At 39.2% G+C, this 19,455-nt stretch overlaps 1 protein-coding gene across 2 annotated transcripts in view; it reads right to left on the bottom strand.

The window, feature by feature from the left end:
• Positions 1–19,455, bottom strand: part of TRAM1 (translocation associated membrane protein 1) — a 31,775-nt gene that overhangs the window by 7,156 nt on the left and 5,164 nt on the right. Inside the window, exons 2-10 of one of the 2 annotated variants that reach the window (XM_055432026.2) lie at positions 14,217–14,280; positions 12,630–12,748; positions 12,399–12,515; positions 10,586–10,644; positions 8,886–8,970; positions 2,752–2,822; positions 2,402–2,506; positions 1,486–1,629; positions 410–570 (exon numbers count right to left, since the gene is read on the bottom strand). In XM_055432026.2, the coding sequence (XP_055288001.1) occupies positions 410–570; positions 1,486–1,629; positions 2,402–2,506; positions 2,752–2,822; positions 8,886–8,970; positions 10,586–10,644; positions 12,399–12,515; positions 12,630–12,748; positions 14,217–14,280 (925 nt within the window). Of the gene's footprint in view, positions 1–409; positions 571–1,485; positions 1,630–2,401; positions 2,507–2,751; positions 2,823–8,885; positions 8,971–10,585; positions 10,645–12,398; positions 12,516–12,629; positions 12,752–14,216; positions 14,281–19,455 lie in introns of both variants that reach the window. The other variant, XM_055432025.2, reaches the window with a different exon arrangement.

The following is a 19,455-nucleotide window of genomic DNA, read 5'->3' as shown; positions in this document are numbered from 1 at the left end:
GAATTATAAAAGAGCTGTTCCTCCTGGGACTAAAGGGCAGATGGAAAGGAGCTGAAAGAGGTCTTGTTTTTTAAATATGAGTAAGATGTCTGAAAGTACTATCACTCTTCAGGATACTCACTCATTAAAACTGCCCATGTACACATTGGTCTAAGAGGGGCTCAAAGTCACCAAGTCTGCAGAACTTGCGAGAGAGAACTTTAGTGGATGGCTTTTGAGGGCAATAACTGATTCGAGGGAACCACCAAACTGAAGATGGGGCAAAATAATTTTCTTTCTAATTTTGCTAGTAAGTAGAATTAACTCTTCTTTTTAAGATTTTAAATCTTAATAAGATTATAAATAAGACCTCAAAACATGAAAAAAGTGTTTTCTACTTCAGGTTTTTTACTGTTTACTGAGTACAAACCTGTTCCTTTTCTAGAAGACCTGCCTTTAGTCACTGGTGGCTTCTTCTTCACAGCTGGTGCCTGAAAAGTAGAATGTTCTCTCCACCTTCGAAGCTGAAAATTAATGAACTTCCACATCATGAATGCTTGGGTAATGCAAATGGATGCCAGAACAGCAATTCTGAGAATACAAAGAAATAAACAGAAAATTAACATGTACCCAAGCAATGCCATTGAATAAAGTAGTCTCTCTTGCTTTGACAGTATTAATTTAGTGCTAAATTCCCACTATATTGACAAGTATTATATTAATGAATAATTACCCCACTAATAATTAATCCCAGGTGGCTTAGTGGTAAAGGATCCACCTGCCACTGAAGGAGATGCAAGAGGCTCAGGTTTGATCCCTGGGTTGGGAAGATCCCTTGGAGGAGGGCATGGCAACTCACTCCAGTATTCTTGCCTGGAGAATGCCATGGACAGAGGAGCCTGGCTGGCTACAGTCCACAGAGTCACAAAGAGTTGGACATGACTAAAGTGACTGAGCACAATAATTAAGCCCAGAAGTTAAAGAAATGCTTTAGTAATTTTTTTCAAACTTTAAACTTTTTATTTTTTATTGGGGTATAGCTGATTAAAATGTTGTGGTAGTTTCAGGTGAACAGCAAAGGGACCCAGTCATACATATACATGTATCAATTCTCCCTCAAATCCTTCTCCCAACCAATCCAGGCTGGCACAGAACATTGAGCAGAGTTCCCTGTGCTATACAGTACGTCCTTGTTGGTTATCCATTTAAAATACAGCAGAGTGTACGTGTCCATCCCCAACTCCCTAATTATCCCCTCCCCCTGGTAACCATAAGTTCATTTTCTAAGTCTGTGAGTCTTTCTGTTTTGTAAGTTTATTTGTATCTAAATGCTTTATTATTAATACTTTAATTTATACATGAAATTGCAATAAGTATGAAATCAAATCAAATATTTTCCCCTACCTCTCATAATTATACCTCTATATTTTAGACAATTCATATTTTAAATTGATAATACATACTACATTGTAGGGCAAGGTGAGAAAACTGTTAAATCAACCCTACCTAACAGCCAACACATTGAAATTTCCAGTACTGAAATCCAGCTTCTGGTTCTCTGCTCTTGCCAGGCCAAAGCCAACAGTGAGTACCGAGAGAATTAAAGTCAGAAGTCTTCCCAAAACAAACAGAACTGCCCACAGAGAAAATCTGTGAAAAAAATGAAGTCAGATTCACAAAATTGCAAAGATAAGATTCTAGTAGAAATCAGATTTCTGTTAAGTAAATGCGTATTAAAACAGCATTTCTTACAGTTCTGCAAAAAGGATTCTGAAATAAAATGCTAGGGAAATGCTTCGTATTGTATCACATTCTTGTAAATTGTATAACATATGAGTATATTTCAGGTTCTAGAAGTTCAGTTAAAAAAATATTTGATTTTTTTGTTTAGCTGATTTTGTTTATGTTTATGACAACTATTAATGATTCTCAGAACTACTGGTATATAGAACAATTTTGGAAAAGGCTGAATAAAAGCAAAGACCGTGTATTCAATTCTCATGAGAGTCCTTGTTTCCCTTTTTTCCTCCCAAGGCTCTTTACAAGACATATTACTTCAATGCTGTCCAAGTTTAATTTTCCCATCAAAATATTTTTGTATCTTTAAGGCTTTATAATCTATTATTTCAATTTCTTCTGAAAGTTCACTTTTCCTCATTATTCCTTCTCCTAAAGAACAATGTGCACTAAACAAGATATGAAAAGTTCTATCAGAAAAGTAAACCCTCAACCTTCAAAACTACAATTTCCAATATACTCTCTCTCAAGTTAAGAAAGACTATTTTAGAGAACAAAATACCACCTTCAATTGTTTATAAAGCAACATAACTGCCCATAGTATGGACCCTGGCAATAGCCTGGTGCGTTGCAACATAGGCACTGACTTTAATTATACAAAAAACAGAATGGTTGAAAGACTCACCCTTTCTGATACTTTTCATCACTAAAGTAAAATAGGCGGGAAATGTGGAAAAGAAACTCGACAAAATAGTGTAGCACCAAAAGCACAAGTCCTAGATGATTCAAGCTGTTAAAAGAACACATTTAAAATGAAAAGATTAATTACGAATTAAGACAGAATAGCATACTATCTTGGAGAAGGAAATGGCAACCCACTCTAGTGTTCTTGCCTGGAGAATCCCAGGGACGGCGGAGCCTGGTCGGCTGCCATCTATGGGGTCACACAGAGTCGGACACGACTGAAGTGACTTAGCAGCAGCAGCATACTATCTGCCCAGTCCATAAGCACACCCAAGAAAAATCCCAACTCACTTTAAAAGATAAGCTCCAGCAATATGAAAGAGGTAAAGGCCAATGTAGACGAGCTGACGAGGAATATCTTCCTGTAAACAGAAAATTGCACAACAGGTTAAAACTGGGGGAAGTAGTTCTGTTTGGAGAAGCAGTGTGAAAATGTACTGTCACAGAAGACTGAAGGCCACTCTGGCCGGCACCCACTCCAACTGCTCACCCCAACTCACCACAGTCCTTTACCCTCTTGGCTTCATCTACTCATCTGGAAATGTGAATAACACCTGGGTTTGCTTGAATCAGATGAACTCCAAATCCCTTTTAGTACTGAGTGGTTCTTTTTATAATAAATAATATTAAATGACACAATCTTAATAACCATAATGTCCTTCTGATATTAAAACCGCTATGTTTATACCAGCAGAAATTCTTTTGTTTACCCAAACAGTATTCACGTTTTTTAGTCCCTTTCATTTCACTGTCAGTCAAGTCATTAGAACCAAAGATTAAAATTTATCTTCTCACTTAGGATACCATCTACTTGTATATTCTTTCTCCTCTTAATAACCCTGTAAGTCACGTAATCAGATTTCACTTTTGCTTCCCCCTGACCCATAGTTCTCAGTGACTTGGTTATCTTAGAAAGAGTGGCTTACAAAGATATTTAAGTCAAGTGATTCATAAAATTAATTTGGGGGTCACCCTAACATCTTTTGAAATATGAAATATAATTTTAAAAATGCTAGAGTGTACTGCACACTATATTGTTTCATGGAAGTTTTATTCCAGATTTTACACACACCTGAAGATACACACACACAGAATTATAATGTAAACTCTATAGTTTTTCACCTTAGGGTACAGTCAAAATGTTTGCAAAAAATGAACAATAGGCCCTATAAACACTTGTTAATTTAGAAAATGCCTGTACCGCTCATTTCTACTGTTTTTGGCAGTTTACCACATATGTGGCTCTACTAGCCTGGCTAGTACTATTCATGTACTGCAGTTCTAATTAAAATGATTACAATATGGTTGATGTCAGCAAATTGAGCACCATTTGCCTGGAACCTCACTAGACTTGTCTCTGGCATATAGGAGAGCTGAATGCAAATCTCTTCTCTTTCAGCCCCTACAATTCAAGTAGTTACTTCACCAAATCTTCCGAGAAAGAGTAGAGAGCTTTTAAGTGTAGTTTTGACACTGAAAAGTCTTTTCCAGTAAGAATGGTACAAAGATCAAGTGTTAAGAGTGTACGACAGCTGAACAGAACTATATAGAGTCCTACACTGTGGAACTCTTGGGGAAAATTCCCAAGACACAATACTAAGTGTATAGTGGAGCTTCCAACTGGAGAGAGAACTAAGGCTGGCTGATAATTTTCTCCATAATTTTCAAACTTCCAATGAACTATTTCTCCTTACTAAAGGAGCGAGAGAGAAAGGTGTTGTGATAACATGGCAAAGTTCAACCACAAGGCAGTCTCTTTACTCTCTTAAAATCTTTTCAGACCAGCTCAGCTGTAGTGTTGTAACCGCAATTTGACATCCTATGGAAACAGAGGTGTCACTAAATACATGGTACTTGTATTTCTGAAAGTGTGGTGTATATATCATTGGCACTGAACAAAATGATTTTAGATAGTATACAACAAAACAGTTTAACTTTCAAGATAATTTTATTGTTTTCTAAAGTTTTTTTTTTTTTTTTATGTGGACCATTTTAAGTCTTTATTGAATTTGTTACAATATTGCTTCTGTTTTATGTTTTGGTTTTTCAGCTGCAAGGCATGTGGCTTCGCAACCAGGGGTCAAACTGCACCCTTTCCATTGGAAGTCTTAATAACCATTGGACTGCCAGGGGAAGTTCCTCACTACAATTTTAAACACATTTTAAGTTGCAGTGAGATGGCATATAAGTGACTACGTATATGAAACAATGTCATATTCCTTCAGACATGGGCTAAACAATGGTCAAATTTCTGAGGGGAAGACAGCTCCGAAAGGACCTTTGATGCTTATAATAAAAGCTTTGTAAAAAGTTATAAAATTGCTGACTGGACACTAATCTCATTTTATTACATAACAATTTGTGTAAATCAACCTAAAAAACTAATTTGCTGGAATAACTGATGGAAAAACTATACCAGTGTAACTGCTTGGAAAGATTAAAGAAAAAAAAAAAGACTTTTTAAAAAGAAGAAACACAGATAGGTTTTAAAAATACACAATTTAGCAGAGAACATAAGCTGCCTATCTTTTTTCCTGTTAGACAAATCTAAAAACACTACTTTAAATTACAAACATACTATATTTCAAAAAGTCATTCCATTTCTCTTTTATTTTTTCTCCTTAAATCTCAACCTAATTATGTGAGGCAAGATTTCACTTGCTCTTAGGTAAAGAAAAGTCCAGAGCTTCTTCCCTAAATTCAAGTTCAACTTTGCATCTCAGCCCTGCCTTTCTGATAGCAACCAAGTCAATCATGGTGAGTAAAATACCACCAAAGGTCCCACCTCCACAACTGTCAAATCCTTAGCAAGAGCTTTTCCAAAAAGACAGAGTACCAAGAAATCTTTTTCTAAGTAATGGAAACTTGAGCCTTCCATAAACTGGCCAGTGTCTCTAAAGCAATGTTTGCACATTCAAAGCTGAACCAGAGAAAAATGTCAAAATAAATGAGTGACAGGGAGGGGTCTACTGCAAGGAGCGGTGGAGACTGCAGGTCAAAGGTGTCCCCTATGAACAATAATAGGGTGAAAGGTGTGATGTAGCATGATTTTTAAAATGAGACCAGACTTCCTCTGACGTTCTTCAAACCTCATAGGGTTACAGCCCTTCTGGGGCTTATATGCCTGTGGCCAACAATAAAGATCTTACCCAGCACCACGGTCTCTGGGGCCTACATGTTTCCCTGGGATGTGGGGATCAGTGAGAAAAAAGAAGGCTGGGTGAAAAAATCAGTGAGAAAAGATGTCGGCACGACAGTTCACAGTATCAGTTAACTGGCCACATCACAGATTTCAATTAGGGAGTCAGCACGCCATCCAAGGGTGGCTCGTAACTGTTTTAGAATCGAGTCTAGATGAATGCAAATATGGATGAGAAAAAGCTATTTTGGTTTTTCAAAACTCACCACCCTATGATTTTGTTGTGTAAATAAACTCTTTTTACCAGAAGTCAGAAACAAGGTTTTGTTTATTTACAAACTTTCTTATACCTGAATGGAAAAATTATGTAATGAAACTGAGCAGCTGCCAAGTCCTTATATATATCCTTAATGCTATATTCAAGTAGTTTATATAAGGACAAAGTCATAGAACAATGACTTAAAATTCTGTTGTCTCCTTTTTCATGGAATACCTTATAAACACAGTACACTTAAATGCTAAAATTATAAATAACTTCAGGTGACATTTTTGGTTGTTATTACATCTTTTATTAAAAAGGTCAGCTATATACTTTAGTAACTTTCTATTTATATAAGGAAATGTTTTTCTTAACTACACAGTACTAAAATATAACTTTACTTTAAACTGAATATCGCATATATGCCCAAATATAAGGCAAAGATTTTCCCCAAAACCAAAAATGTAGTCATCTCATATGTAAATTTTTTCAAAGCTCTCATACTACAAAGATCTGTATTGATTATTTTAAACAACAAATAAATGGGTTAAGATACATAACCTGAGAAAACTCAACCAATGTCATTTCTAAATGCTTACACAAGGTTAGTGGAGGAATCAATAAGACAGAGTAACGATGTACTCTGGAAAAACTGATTTAAAAGAGTCAAGGAAGCTCCAGTGATGAAGGACAGATATTAACAACAAGTCACACATGAAAAGTGTGAATGTAACCCTCAGGAAGGAGTGGGCAAAAAGCATTTTAAAAATTTATACTTTATATCATATACAACTGTATGTATGGATAATTAAACCAAATAATCTGAATATGAGAAATAAAACATTTAGATATACCATTCACACTTTCCTGAAACTTCTTATATTCAAGTTGGCTAAGAAATTACATTTTGAATCCTCTTATGGACAAAAGAGAGGACTGTTTATATTGAAACATACATACTACATGCAATTAAAATATCCATCTTAAAAAAGAAACTGAGTTATTTGTGACATACCTCTTGAATTGCTACTGTGTTCCTTTTTCCATTTCTCTGTAGGACTGGGACAAAACAACCACTGTACTAATTTTTTTCCAGTGAAGAGTTCTTCCAAAAATAATTCTTATAGAGTAAATTTCAAGAAACCATTGAACACATATGCAGCTGTTACTTTCAAATTATGTTAATTACTTGCAACAGTTACTTTCGACTGTCATATGTAGGTGTTAAAAATAGTTTCAGCTAAGTTCTAAGTTATGCAAATTATTCCATAAAAATTAGATTGCATTTCTGGAGAAATGCCATCTGGCAGGAATTGATAAGAAAAGAGCTTTGAGAACTAAAATGAACAATTAGTTTGAAATGTCCCTCTCTATTTACATGGTCAATGAACAATATATAGAAATATGAACTCATAATGAAACCCAGAGGTAAAACATCCATAGGTACAAAAGTGCATGAAGAAAGATCTAAACATCTGAACCATGGTACTAAGACATCAAGGACTATGATGGTCTCAGCAGTGCTCCACAGAACCTTCTGCAATGAGGGCTAGGTTCTTTGTCTCTGGTCCAAAATGGCAGACTATGAAACCATGTGTGGCCAATGAGCATTTGTGACATGTGACTACTGTTTTGGACAGTGCAGCTATGGGACACATTAGGTAATCCCTAAATATGGAAGGGTTATTGGAAGTGTGTGCCTAAAAAATTTTATCTTAAGACAGTTCTAAGTCAAAAGTTTTATGGATCTTCATCCTAATCCTTATAATCAACTTGGATTCTAATTTGGTGCTATTCTCTAATCATGGCAGACATCAATGATGACTGACACACAGGACACAAAAACCACAGACACAATACAGCAATACAATCAAGCACTTATATTCATGAATTAACTACCCAGAGTACATATAGAAAGAAGTGTTTGTGGCTTTTAAGGAAGGCAGAGATAAAATGGTCACTGGATGGGTGGTTACATTTCTATTTTGGAAAAGCTTCTCAAAGTAAGGGGATTTTAAAACCAATGCTTTAAATGTGGAAAAATGTAAAATACACACAACCCACAGAGAGCATAATGAATCCCCATGTACCTGTCTCCCAACTATGGCTGTTAACTCATGATTTTCTTTTTATCCATCACACACCACCCCCACCCCCAACATGTCAGTTCATATATAGGGATTTTTAAAAACAATCTCTCCCCAAAGGAGAATAAAAGTGCTTCATTAATTTATTAGAAAAGGTATCCCAGAGAAAAGAACTATGTGCTGGGATTATAAAATTAGATAATGTTAAAACTGAATAAGGTACAAAAAGGGAAGAAAAAGGGACCAGGGGACAGGGGCACAGATGGGAAGAACCCTGGGAACACAGCTGAGCAGCTTGATTTTAATTTAGAGCAAAAAGGACCTAGTACAGTTTTTAGAAGAGAAAGAGTTAAATAAAGGAAACAGAGTTTACTCTGTGACAATCAGGTAAGACTGACTTCAGAGGTACCGAGGGTTAAACTACACAGGAGGCTACTGTTCAAACATGACAAATGAATATCTTTCCTACCTATTTCACTAGGAAAAGATTCAAGGTGAATATTTAACTCCGGTTTACTTTTCTCCATATTGAATTTTTCTCTGGGACTTATACACAGTACCATTCATTAGTTGCAGAGTAATCTAATTAACCCATTTGGTCTCTCTTGTGAAACTGCTACGAGTATCAACACAAACTGAATATTACATTGCAAGATTTGTTTAAATTTTATTTTAAATTACCACTAATACAATTTTAAAATGAGAAATTAGCATGTCAAATGTAAGATCCCCCCTCTTAAGCTGAACCGAATAAAAGTTTCTGCAATAAATCTTAAAGACGTTCAGTCCGTGTGGAAAAAGGGGAGGTGAGAGAATAGTGGGGGGATGGGAAAGGGGAAAGGGAGGCTAGAGATATGAGAAAATATTTAATTTTTAAACAACTTTTCAAAACCAGGCAAAAATGACAAGACAAATCTAAAATTACAAAACCCCTGCTTACTTTTTTGGTTTTCTGGAAGTAGAGTTCAGGAAAAGCATGAAACCAGTATGCCAACTGTGATATGTAGAAAAACTTCATCTGAAATCTGTGTAACACAAGAAAGTAGAAGATATTGTTTAAAGCACAACATCTTTAAAGAATAAAGTAAAAACAAACAGTGGAAACCAGGACATGCTAAGTAGCCAGCTCTGTGTCACCATTTCAGGTCCCCTTACAATACTTCCTGTACTTCACTCTGCAGTAGCCCCCTTCCCCAGCCTCCCAGCGTCTCCCCACCATCAGCCAGTTCCTCTGGACTAAACAGCAGAAGCACTGGGAGCAACCAAGCAAGCTACGAGGAAACAGAGCCCCTTGCCTGTGAGTTAGTTAGTACTGATGAGTGTGCCTGTTAGCTACTGAAAATACGTGGAACAAGTCTCTGAAGGAATCAAATCACACATCTAAAAGGGTTCCTCAAAAGGGAAGTAGGAAGGGCAAAAAGATGGTGAAGAAGTAAGGGTGCGCAGATTCACCAGCACTGGAAACTGAGACAATCCCAATTACAAACAACCTCTGGATTTTTCCTTAGGGAAACATGGTAACTCTACCTGGTTGAGACACTTGAGAACCCCCAATAAATGGAAGCAAACTCGGATTCAAGAGAGGAATAAGGCGCTGAAGGGCTCCCAGGAGACATATTCTCATCAGTCTAGAGTCCACAGTCTTTTCACGCCACACCCCTCTAGACCTCCTCATTCTGCTTTCCCTCCCCCTCTCCTCCAGAGGTCCAAAGTAGAAAACACAAAGCCTATCTGAATAATTCTGTAGGGGACGGGGAAGGGGAGAAAATAGAGTCCCACATAAATATGATGCTTATATCCCTATTCCACAAAAGTTCATTGAATTAATACACTTTTTAAAAGTTAGAATGGCTCAGCAGAATATGGTAATACTGTTACTCTCTTCATATCTTTTTCTCCAATTCTCCCATCACAATGCATCCACTGACTACGGCCTAGATGATAAGCCCCTACAGCTGGCACAGCAAAAGATACGCAGAGAGACAGCTCCTTCTGCTGTCAATTACATACAGTCCTGGTGGGCATGGGCACAACGTGAGACTGACAGAAATGAGACAATTACAGAGCAGCCAAGACAATGTGTAAACATAAAACACTGCACAACAAAATGAGAAATCCAGGAAAGCAGAAGCCCACATAGGCTACAGGAGCAAGGAAAATACGGAACAGAAGTTTTAGAACTGGGCTTGAAGAATGGATAACTTAGCTGGCTGACTTGGCGACCCCTGAGCTTCTAATAGCACTATACAGAAACCTTGGGGGCCAAAAAAGTGAAACAGTCTCTATCCTCAAGCTTATAGTGTAAGAGAGAAGAAATGGAAGAAAAGGGACTAGGGTAAAGAACAGGAGCAAAAGTATGTAGAAGACGGAGCAGGAATGAGGAGAAAAGACGAGGGAAAAGAAGACAGAGGACTAAATTAGGATTACCATTAAAATCAGTTTTCTTAGGGTAACAGACATACTGAAAAGACTATATACATAATAAAAGCACAAAGAAATTTTTTGTTATGGCAGTGTGATTGCCAAAGACACACCTATTGTATGAATTTGTCTCAGGTCTTAAAAGAGAGTAACAAATCCTGCTTAAAAGTGACATGACCATGGCCCTTAAGTGAGAAAAGTCTACTAAAAATGACTTACGTCATCAGATTATGGGGATAAGCCCTCCACAAGATAGTCGGGTCTGAGATGTAGTTTTCCTAAGAGAGAAGATACAAAAATTAGCCTAACGAACATGTAAATTCCTTAGAAAATAAGACAGTATTTTCATTTCCTGCACATTTACAACTCTGCATCTCAAGTTCCAAAGGGTCCATGGAAGTCAAACATTTTAGATGTTTTAGTTATTTTTCATTCAGTCAAACTACTTACTTTAGTGAAGTGAAAATCAATGAGTGATGTGAAGTCCAAAAAGACGTAATTCCTGGCTTTTGAAATTCTTTCAATCCAGGAGAGTAAAAAAGACACATATGCAAACACAACCAAAAAACAGTGATGGCACATAACAGTCATCCAAGGAATGAATTTTGTCTCGGGTAATCAAAGAAAGGGTCCCAAAAGAGGGGGCACCTGACAGGAGACAGAGGAGCAAGGTGCTGCCAAGTTTCATAAGATTGTGTCCACATAAGGAGAAGGAAATGGCAGCCACTCCAGTATTCTTGCCTGGAGAATCCCATGGACGGAGGTGCCTGGCGGGCTGCAGTCCATGGGGTCGCAAAGAGTCAGACATGACTGAAGTGACTTAGCATGCATGCATGTCCACATAATAACCATGTCTTTTTCTTAGATAACCAGATGTTTAGTGAGAATTATCACATATGTATATATAGAAAAAACTGAAGCAACTTATCCTTAATACCCACTGAGGTTTTAACCCATTTGTTTTTTTAAAACTGTGTAAAACAAAGGTCCGTTTAGTCAAGGCTATGGTTTTTCCCGTGGTCATGTATGGATGTGAAAGTTGGACTGTGAAGAAAGCTGATCGCTGAAGAATTAATTGATGCTTTTGAACTGTGGTGTTGGAGAAGACTCTTGAGAGTCCCCTGTACCGCAAGGAGATCCAACCAGTCCATTCTAAGGGAGATCGATCCTGGGTGTTCATTGGAAGGAATGATGCTAAAGCTGAAACTGCAATACTTTGGCCACCTCATGCAATGAGTTGACTCACTGGAAAAGACTCTGATGCTGGGAAAGGTTGGGGGCAGAAGGAGAAGGGGACGACCGAGAATGAGATGGCTGGATGGCATCACTGACTCTGTGGACATGAGTTTGAGTGAACTCCGGGAGTTGGTGATGGACAGGGAGGCCTGGTGTGCTGTGATTCATGGGGTCGCGGAGAGTCGGACATGACTGAGCGACTGAACTGAACTGAACTTAAGACAGAATTTGTGTCCATCAATAATAAAAAAAAATTTGAGTATCTAAGACAGATTTTAAGCTGAATTTTATGTTCATCTATACAGTATCACTAAAGCAGCAGTTTGCAATGGAACAAGCACTGGACTTGAAAAGCTTGAGTTTTGGTCTGTATCCAACTGTGTCACACCCTGGAAAATTCACTTGGCCTATTTATTCATCTCTAGTATACATGCAACCTTGTGAAAGTCTCACTGATAACTTACCCTTTCTGCTAACACAGAGCCACTTGCAAAAGACTACAAGATATGAAGGCAACAGTCAGATCAACTAAAACTGAGTAAGGCTTTCTGGAACACTGAACATAGTTGGCAATTTTTGCTGTATTAAAACTTAAGGAGAGGCTTACTGATGAAAACTTGATTTATACTAGTTCAATAGCAGAACTCCTAATCTTAGATGAGAACAACAACAGAAGAAGAATTTTTCTAAGGTTCAGGGTTTGCTTATGAGTGCTAAAAATAGGACATCATTTCCTGTTCTGAGTATATAATCAAATACTCTGAGAGATGAGAATTTAAGCATAGTACATACTTACAGATACGAGAATGAATGTGCCCCAAATACAAGAAAACAGGTAGAATGCACTAAGCTGACCAGATTCATTAAACTTGCTGTGTTTCGTTTTGGAGAAATGCATTCGCCTGTTAATTTTCTAAAAATAAAAACAATTGTTAATTTAAGATTATAAAAATGTATTTAACATAACTATCATGGTATGGAGAGCTAGTATTTTACAAAGTATAGATTTCTAAGATTGTATACTTACATCCAACACATATTCTTGAATTATGGCATGAATAATTATCGCCACTAGCATGTAGAAGAAAACTGTAGCCAAATCTTTGATACCATAGTAATAAAGGAACGCTGATTCAGTAGCTTGTTCTTCTGAAGGCCAAAAGAACAGGACACACACACACACAAAAATATACATAAGATTATAAAAACAGCACTAAGTACAACACAGTTATGGAAACAAACAAAAGAAGACTAATCTAATAAATAAGTTTATAGAAACATCACGGTAATATGCTTTTGGACACCTTGAGTCTTAGCAGCAATGAAAACTGAGATTACCTACAAGTCTAAAGTTTCAGAAATCACTTACAAAGACTTGACACAGGTTAGTTACAGCCATTAAGATCAGAGTACAGGGGAGGGGAGGCCACACTCAGACCCCTGGAGATACCAGGGGTAGAGCAGGTTATACTTCAGTTATATTAAAGTAAGTTATACTTAGCCCATTTACCTGTGTTTTCAAGGAACTTTTGAAACTTTCAAGTTTCTAGCTCTATTTTTCAAACTAGATACCGTATTTATGATTCTGATCGAAAAGCTGACTTTGATTTGATTTAGTTTTGAACTCTAAGCAGGGGAGACAGAAGCAACTGCTACAACTGTTTTCAGTCTTTAAAAACTGCTAATTTTCCAGAACAAGACTTAAGCAAATACTTGTCAGCTGATAAAAGAGCTTTGTTCTTCTCTGGCATACTCAAATTTCTAAACAACTTTGTGGTTTTGAGTAACCTGATATCTAAATTACTAGACCAAATATTTACAAAATGATAAAACTGAACAAAAACCCAACTCTATGTTGTGTAATTTATCTTACATTCTAAACAAAGAGGCTGGGGACAAACTTACTGCCCACATATGTTATCTTGTTAAGTGAATACCCACCCCTCATCCATGCTAATTAATTACATTACTATATTCAACTATAATCAACTTTCAATAACAACTTGATTCTCACCTAGCATAATCTAGTTTTTAAAATAAAACCTAAAAATGAAGTTCGGATGCTAGTCCCATGATATCTCTTAGAGCTTACTGTCATTCTCTCATCAAAATAACTGACAGAATGATACAGCACAACCAAAATGCAACAATAAAATGGGCTTAAGAGGGTTGTTATTACGGCTCCCGAACAGAACGCACAGGTCCAAAAACTGAACCTAACACTGGGCCTTTAGAAACCCTGACTGAACAATGACACTTCAGACAAATGCAAAATATCTATTCTTAGGATTTTCTTATGAAAAGATCAGAGGGAAGAGAAGGACCAAAAAAAAAAAAACAAACCCCCACAAAAACCTTGCTCTTCGATGGAATTTCAAGCCCACTTACAAAAGTACACAGTAAACATTATATACATAAAAACTGGTTTTCATACAGGGTGAGGTCAACACAAAACATCAGAACTTGCATTATTACAAAATCAAGAGTAATATTCATTCTCATCATGAATGAGATCTGTGAAGATAATGAAGAACCTAGTGTTCACAGAAATTTCCAAGTCTGCCCAGCTGAACTCTTCTACTTAAGCAGAAAATTCCAAAAGAAAACCACCTACCTGTGGCAGGAAGGGTAACGTTGTACTGAAGAGTAACAAAAACGATAGAAACTTTTGCTGTTATCTGGAAAGAAAAAAAAGATCAGGTCAATTTGTGACTCTCTCCCAAACAGCAACTCCAGGGAAAAACATTCCAAGTTCTGTCCCTACATCTAAGAACCAACGGCCCCCCAGTTCCTGTGTTACCCGGACAGGCACAACTGGGATTCCCCCTCTCCAAGGAGCTTGAAATTAATGTAATTCACCAGAGCAGTCTGCAATTTAGATGGGATTGTGCAATTCACTCCTAACTTTAAGATTTCAAAAAAGAGATACTGCAGTTCCAGTAAACAGTTTTTTTGATAAATAATGTTTCTCTCTCTAGACCTGTACAATGAACACAAAATTGCCATCAAGAAAAATTTTAAATGTAAATTAATGAAAGAAAAGGAAGCACCGTTACCAGGACAAAAATGGACCGAAGGTAGGGTCTGTGGTGTGTGTGTTAATCTCCCGCACACCTGGCATAGGTACATGGTCAATAAATATTTAACTGACCTGATGACTGGTACAAGCAAAGTCGTCACAACAGAAAAATGGAATGCTTACTCAATATTTATACGCACCAAGCACTATACTAGACAAGAAAGGATAACAAAGATGAACAATATGATCCAGACGACTAGAAACTTATTTGGGTTTTGGAAGAAACAAATGGTTAACTAATACAAAGAATCAGAGCCAACAGGAACCGAGGAGAAACAATGCATTTTTTTTGTTTTTGATTTCTTCCTGGGGTGAGGAGTGAGGTTTTGTTTTCTTCCTGAGGTGAGGAGAGGCACTGCAGGAGAGGTGGCTGGTGCCTGAGCAGCTCCAGCTGGCAAAAAAAGTTTCCTTGCAGGGGATGGAGAGGACAGCCCAGGTAGGAAAAACGGAAGCGCAAAGGTCAAGGAGCTGGAATCAGGAGGTCAGGTGTAACAGGCGGGCATGAGGAAGGGCCTAGTGTGCTGATCTAAGCAGTGTAGACTTTTAGCCTGACCAGACAATTTGAGGAGAGGGAGTTACTGGTGTTTAGAGAGACGACTGACTGTGGCCCAGCGCTGGCCCCTCAAGTCACCCTCAGATCCACATTACAGCTGGCAACCAGAACCCTGCCCTCCACCAGGGGAACACACTCCCCAGGCCTGCCCACCCATCCTCCACCCACCCATGAAGGTCCTCCAGTGGAGTCCCATCATGTCCAGGGTGAGAACACCAGGGTCTGGCCCTGCCTCCTGCACTCCTCCCACCCAGGGCTCTGTGAGTGCGGTTTAATCTGAAACACTGCTGGAAAACCTCTCCACCCGGGATCTCAGGTCAACTATACCCTTTCAAGCAAGCCTTCCCTGCCTCTTAGGATAGGTCATTTCTTTTGTTAGACTGCCTCAGAGACCTGGGTTCCATTCTTACAAAATGCACACTCTCGGCGTGGTGATATTCACACTGCTGTTACCTATCACAGTAACCTCCGTAAAAGCCAGGACCACGCTGGTTTCCATTCATCACCAGACGATCAAAGTCCAGCAAGTCGTGTAGCATGTATTCAGTGATTGATCAACATTACTAAATAAATATCAGACAAAAAATAAATTGGAGTAAGGAGGCAAGTCAAGTACGAGAGAAACCCTATGAAAGCTAATAAGGCTTGAACTAAGGCAGCGGTGGTAGAAGAGAAGTGGAACTTTTGAGGCAGAATAAGGCTAGTGGAGGTGATGGAATTCCATTTGAGCTATTTCAAATCCTAAAAGACTTGATGATGCTGTGAAAGTGCTGCACTCAATATGTCAGCAAATTTGGAGACCTCAGCAGTGTCCACAGGACTGAAAAAGGTCAGTTTTCATTCCAATCCCAAAGAAAGGCAATGCCAAAGAATGATCAAACTACTGCGTAACTGCACTCATCTCACACGCTAGTAAAGTAATGCTCAAATTTCTTCAAGCCAGGCTTCAGCAGTAAGTGAACAGTGATGTTCAAGCTGGTTTTAGAAAAGGCAGAGGAACCAAAGATCAAACTGCCAACATCTGTTGGATCATCAAAAAACCACGACAGTTCCAGAAAAACATCTGCTGCTGCTAAGTCACTTCAGTTGTGTCCGACTCTGTGTGACCCCATAGACGGTAGCCCACCAGGCTCCCCCGTCCCTGGGATTCTCCAGGCAAGAACACTGGAGTGGGTTGCCATTTCCTTCTCCAGTGTGTGAAAGTGAAAAGTGAAAGTGAAGTCACTCAGTCATGTCTGACTTGTAGTGACCCCATGGACTACAACCTACCAGGCTCCTCCATCCATGGGATTTTCTAGGCAAGAGTACTGGAGTGGCTAGAAAAACATCTACTTCTGTTTTATTGACTACGCCAAAGCCTTTGACTGTGTGGATCATGATAAACTGTGGAAAATTCTTCAAAAGATGGGAATACCAGACCTGACCTGCCTCTTGAGAAATCTGTATGCAGGTCAGGAAGCAATAGTTAGAACTGGACATGGAACAACAGACTGGTTCCAAATAGGAAAAGGAGTATGTCAAGGCTGCATATTGTCACCCTGCTTATTTAACTTATATGCAGAGTACATCATGAGAAACGCTGGGCTGGATGAAGCACAAGCTGGAATCAAGATTGCTGGGAGATGGTTTGGGAGAATGGCATTGAAACATGTACATTATCATATGTGAAACGGATCGCCACTCCAGGTTCGATGCATGATACAGGGTGCTCGGGGCTGGTGCACTGGGATGACCCAGAGGGATGGGATGGGGAAGCAGGTGGGACAGGGGTTCAGGATGGGGAACACATGACACCCGTGGCAGATTCATATCAATGTATGACAAAACCAATACAATATTGTAAAGTAATTAGCCTCCAAATAAAATTAAAAAAGAAGATTGCCGGGAGAAATATCAATAACCTCAGATATGCAGATGACACCACCCTTATGGCAGAAAGTGAAGAACTAAAGAGCCTCTTGATGAAAGTGAAAGAGGAGAGTGGAAAAAGTTGGCTTAACGCTCAACATTCAGAAAACTAAGATCATGGCATCCAGTGCCATCACTTCATGGCAAATAGACGGGGAAACAGTGGAAGACTTTATTTTTGGGGTCTCCAAAATCACTGCAGATGGTGACTGCAGCCATGAAATTAAAAGACGCTTACTCCTTGGAAGGAAAGTTATATGCTGTTTTGAGACAGCATGTTAAAAAGCAGAGACATTACTTTGCCAGTAAAGTTCTGTCTAGTCAAGGCTATGGTTTTTCTAGTAGTCATGTATGGATGTGAGAGCTGAACTATAAAGAAAGCTGAGTGCCCAAGAATTGATGCTTTTGAACTGTGGTGTTGGAGAAGACTCTTCAGAGTCCCTTGGATTGCAAGGAGATCCAACCAGTCCATCCTAAAGGAGATTAGTCCTGGGTGTTCATTGGAAGGACTGATGTTGAAGCTGAAACTCCAATACTTTGGCCACCTGATGTGAACAGCTGACTCATTTGAAAAGACCCTGACGTTGGGAAAGATTGAGGGCAGAAGGAGAAGGGGACGACAGAGAATGAGATGGTTGGATGGCATCACCGACTCAATGCACACGAGTTTGGGTAAGCTCCGGGAGTTGGTGATGGACAGGGAGGCCTGGCAAGCTGTAGTTCATGGGGTTGCAGAGAGTTGGACACGGCTGAGCGACTGAACTGACTGAAGGCTTGTTAAGCAGGAGGGAAGAATCAGAGATCATGTACTGATGCTTCAACAAGTATGTGAAAAACAATACTATTAGTAAAAATGGGGAATACAGGAAGAACAACAGGTTTTAGGGAAAGAGGAGTTTTCAGTAAACTTAGATTTTTTTGAGATGTGCATGTGGAAAGACCAACAGGCAGGTGAGGCCCACTCCTGAAGCTCTGCAGGGAGGGGCAGGCTCAAGGATTTTTGGAAGTCTCTCTTTACAGAGAATAGGTAGTACTCAGTGGAGGCTGTAGAAATATGTAAGTCCTCTGTAAAGAGTGTAGTACAGGATTTGATGAGAAGCAGGACAAATCAGAACCATGGAGAGGGCAGAGAAAAGCTGGTGGGGAAATAACAAGAAATGATCAGAGAGGAACAGCAGAGAATGAAGAGAACTGGATACCCCAAAAGCCAGAGGGGAATCATTTCAGGACAGCGTGGACAATAAAGCCAAAGTTTCAACAGAGACGTGTTAGGACAGTGGACTGGACTGGACGATTTAAGAAGTCATCAGTGGTCACAGCTTTTGAGTGATTCCAACAGAGAGCGAGTGAAAGGCACATGACAGTGGTGGGGAGAGCCCAAAAGGAACGAACACAGGGGTTCCCAGTGAGAGATACCAGGTCAAGGCTTATGTTGTTTTATGATGGGAGGGACTGAGCTGGTGTGAGGGTGGTCAGGAAAGGGGCTAGGGAGAATTTAACATGTAAGGGTATAATGGACAAAGATCTGGCAGGAAATGAAACACAAGGATAGCTGCTGTTTTTCAGTCATTAAGTCATGAGTGACACTACAATCCCATGGACTGCAGCAGGCCAGGCTTCCCTGTCCTTCACTATCTCCTGGAGTTTGCTCAGACTCTTGTCCACTGAGTCACCGATCCCATCCAACCATCTCATCCTCTACTGTCCCTTTCTCCTCTTTCCCTCAATCTTTCACAGCATCAGGGTCTTTCCCAAGGAGTGGGCTCTTTGCATCAGGTGGTCAAAGTACTTCAGCTAAAGGTTAATCTTGAACTGTTTTCCTCTTATACTAAGCAGAAGGTAAAAACAATGGGACAGATGAATTCAAAAGACAAGCAACTGAAGAAATTCTCTATGGCATGGAGGGGAAGCAATGTTATCTGTTAAGCAAAGCTGGGGGATCCAATGATGAGTATTTTTATAGTTCCTTTAGGGAAAGGAGCTGGCCAGGGAGAAGTAAAAAGATCCCTGAGTGTTACTTTTGTCTGAGGTCAGAAACCTTTGACTTGTAATATTATCTAGCAGCCCGAGTCCACGACTTTCTCTGACAACCCTGAGTGATCCACAAATGGGGAGGGAGGGAAAAGGCAGGTGCCAGGCTGGAACCACAGCTGGATAAGTATAGGTCATACAGGGCGAAAGACCAAGAGGGAACGGGAGCTGAGGGCCTGGGGAGAGTGTGGACAGTGAAGTCAGCAGGGAGAAAAGTAAAGCAACGAGAGACTACTATACTGGAGAAAAGGAAAGGGGACCAGGCCCCACCAAAGTCTGGCC

The sequence above is a fragment of the Moschus berezovskii genome, chromosome 16, assembly GCF_049115385.1.
Source record: "Moschus berezovskii isolate FMDL1 chromosome 16, NW_MosBer_1.0, whole genome shotgun sequence".
NCBI lineage: Eukaryota > Metazoa > Chordata > Mammalia > Artiodactyla > Moschidae > Moschus > Moschus berezovskii.
Note: the sequence above shows the minus strand (reverse complement) of the source record. Positions and strands in the feature narration are given on the sequence as shown.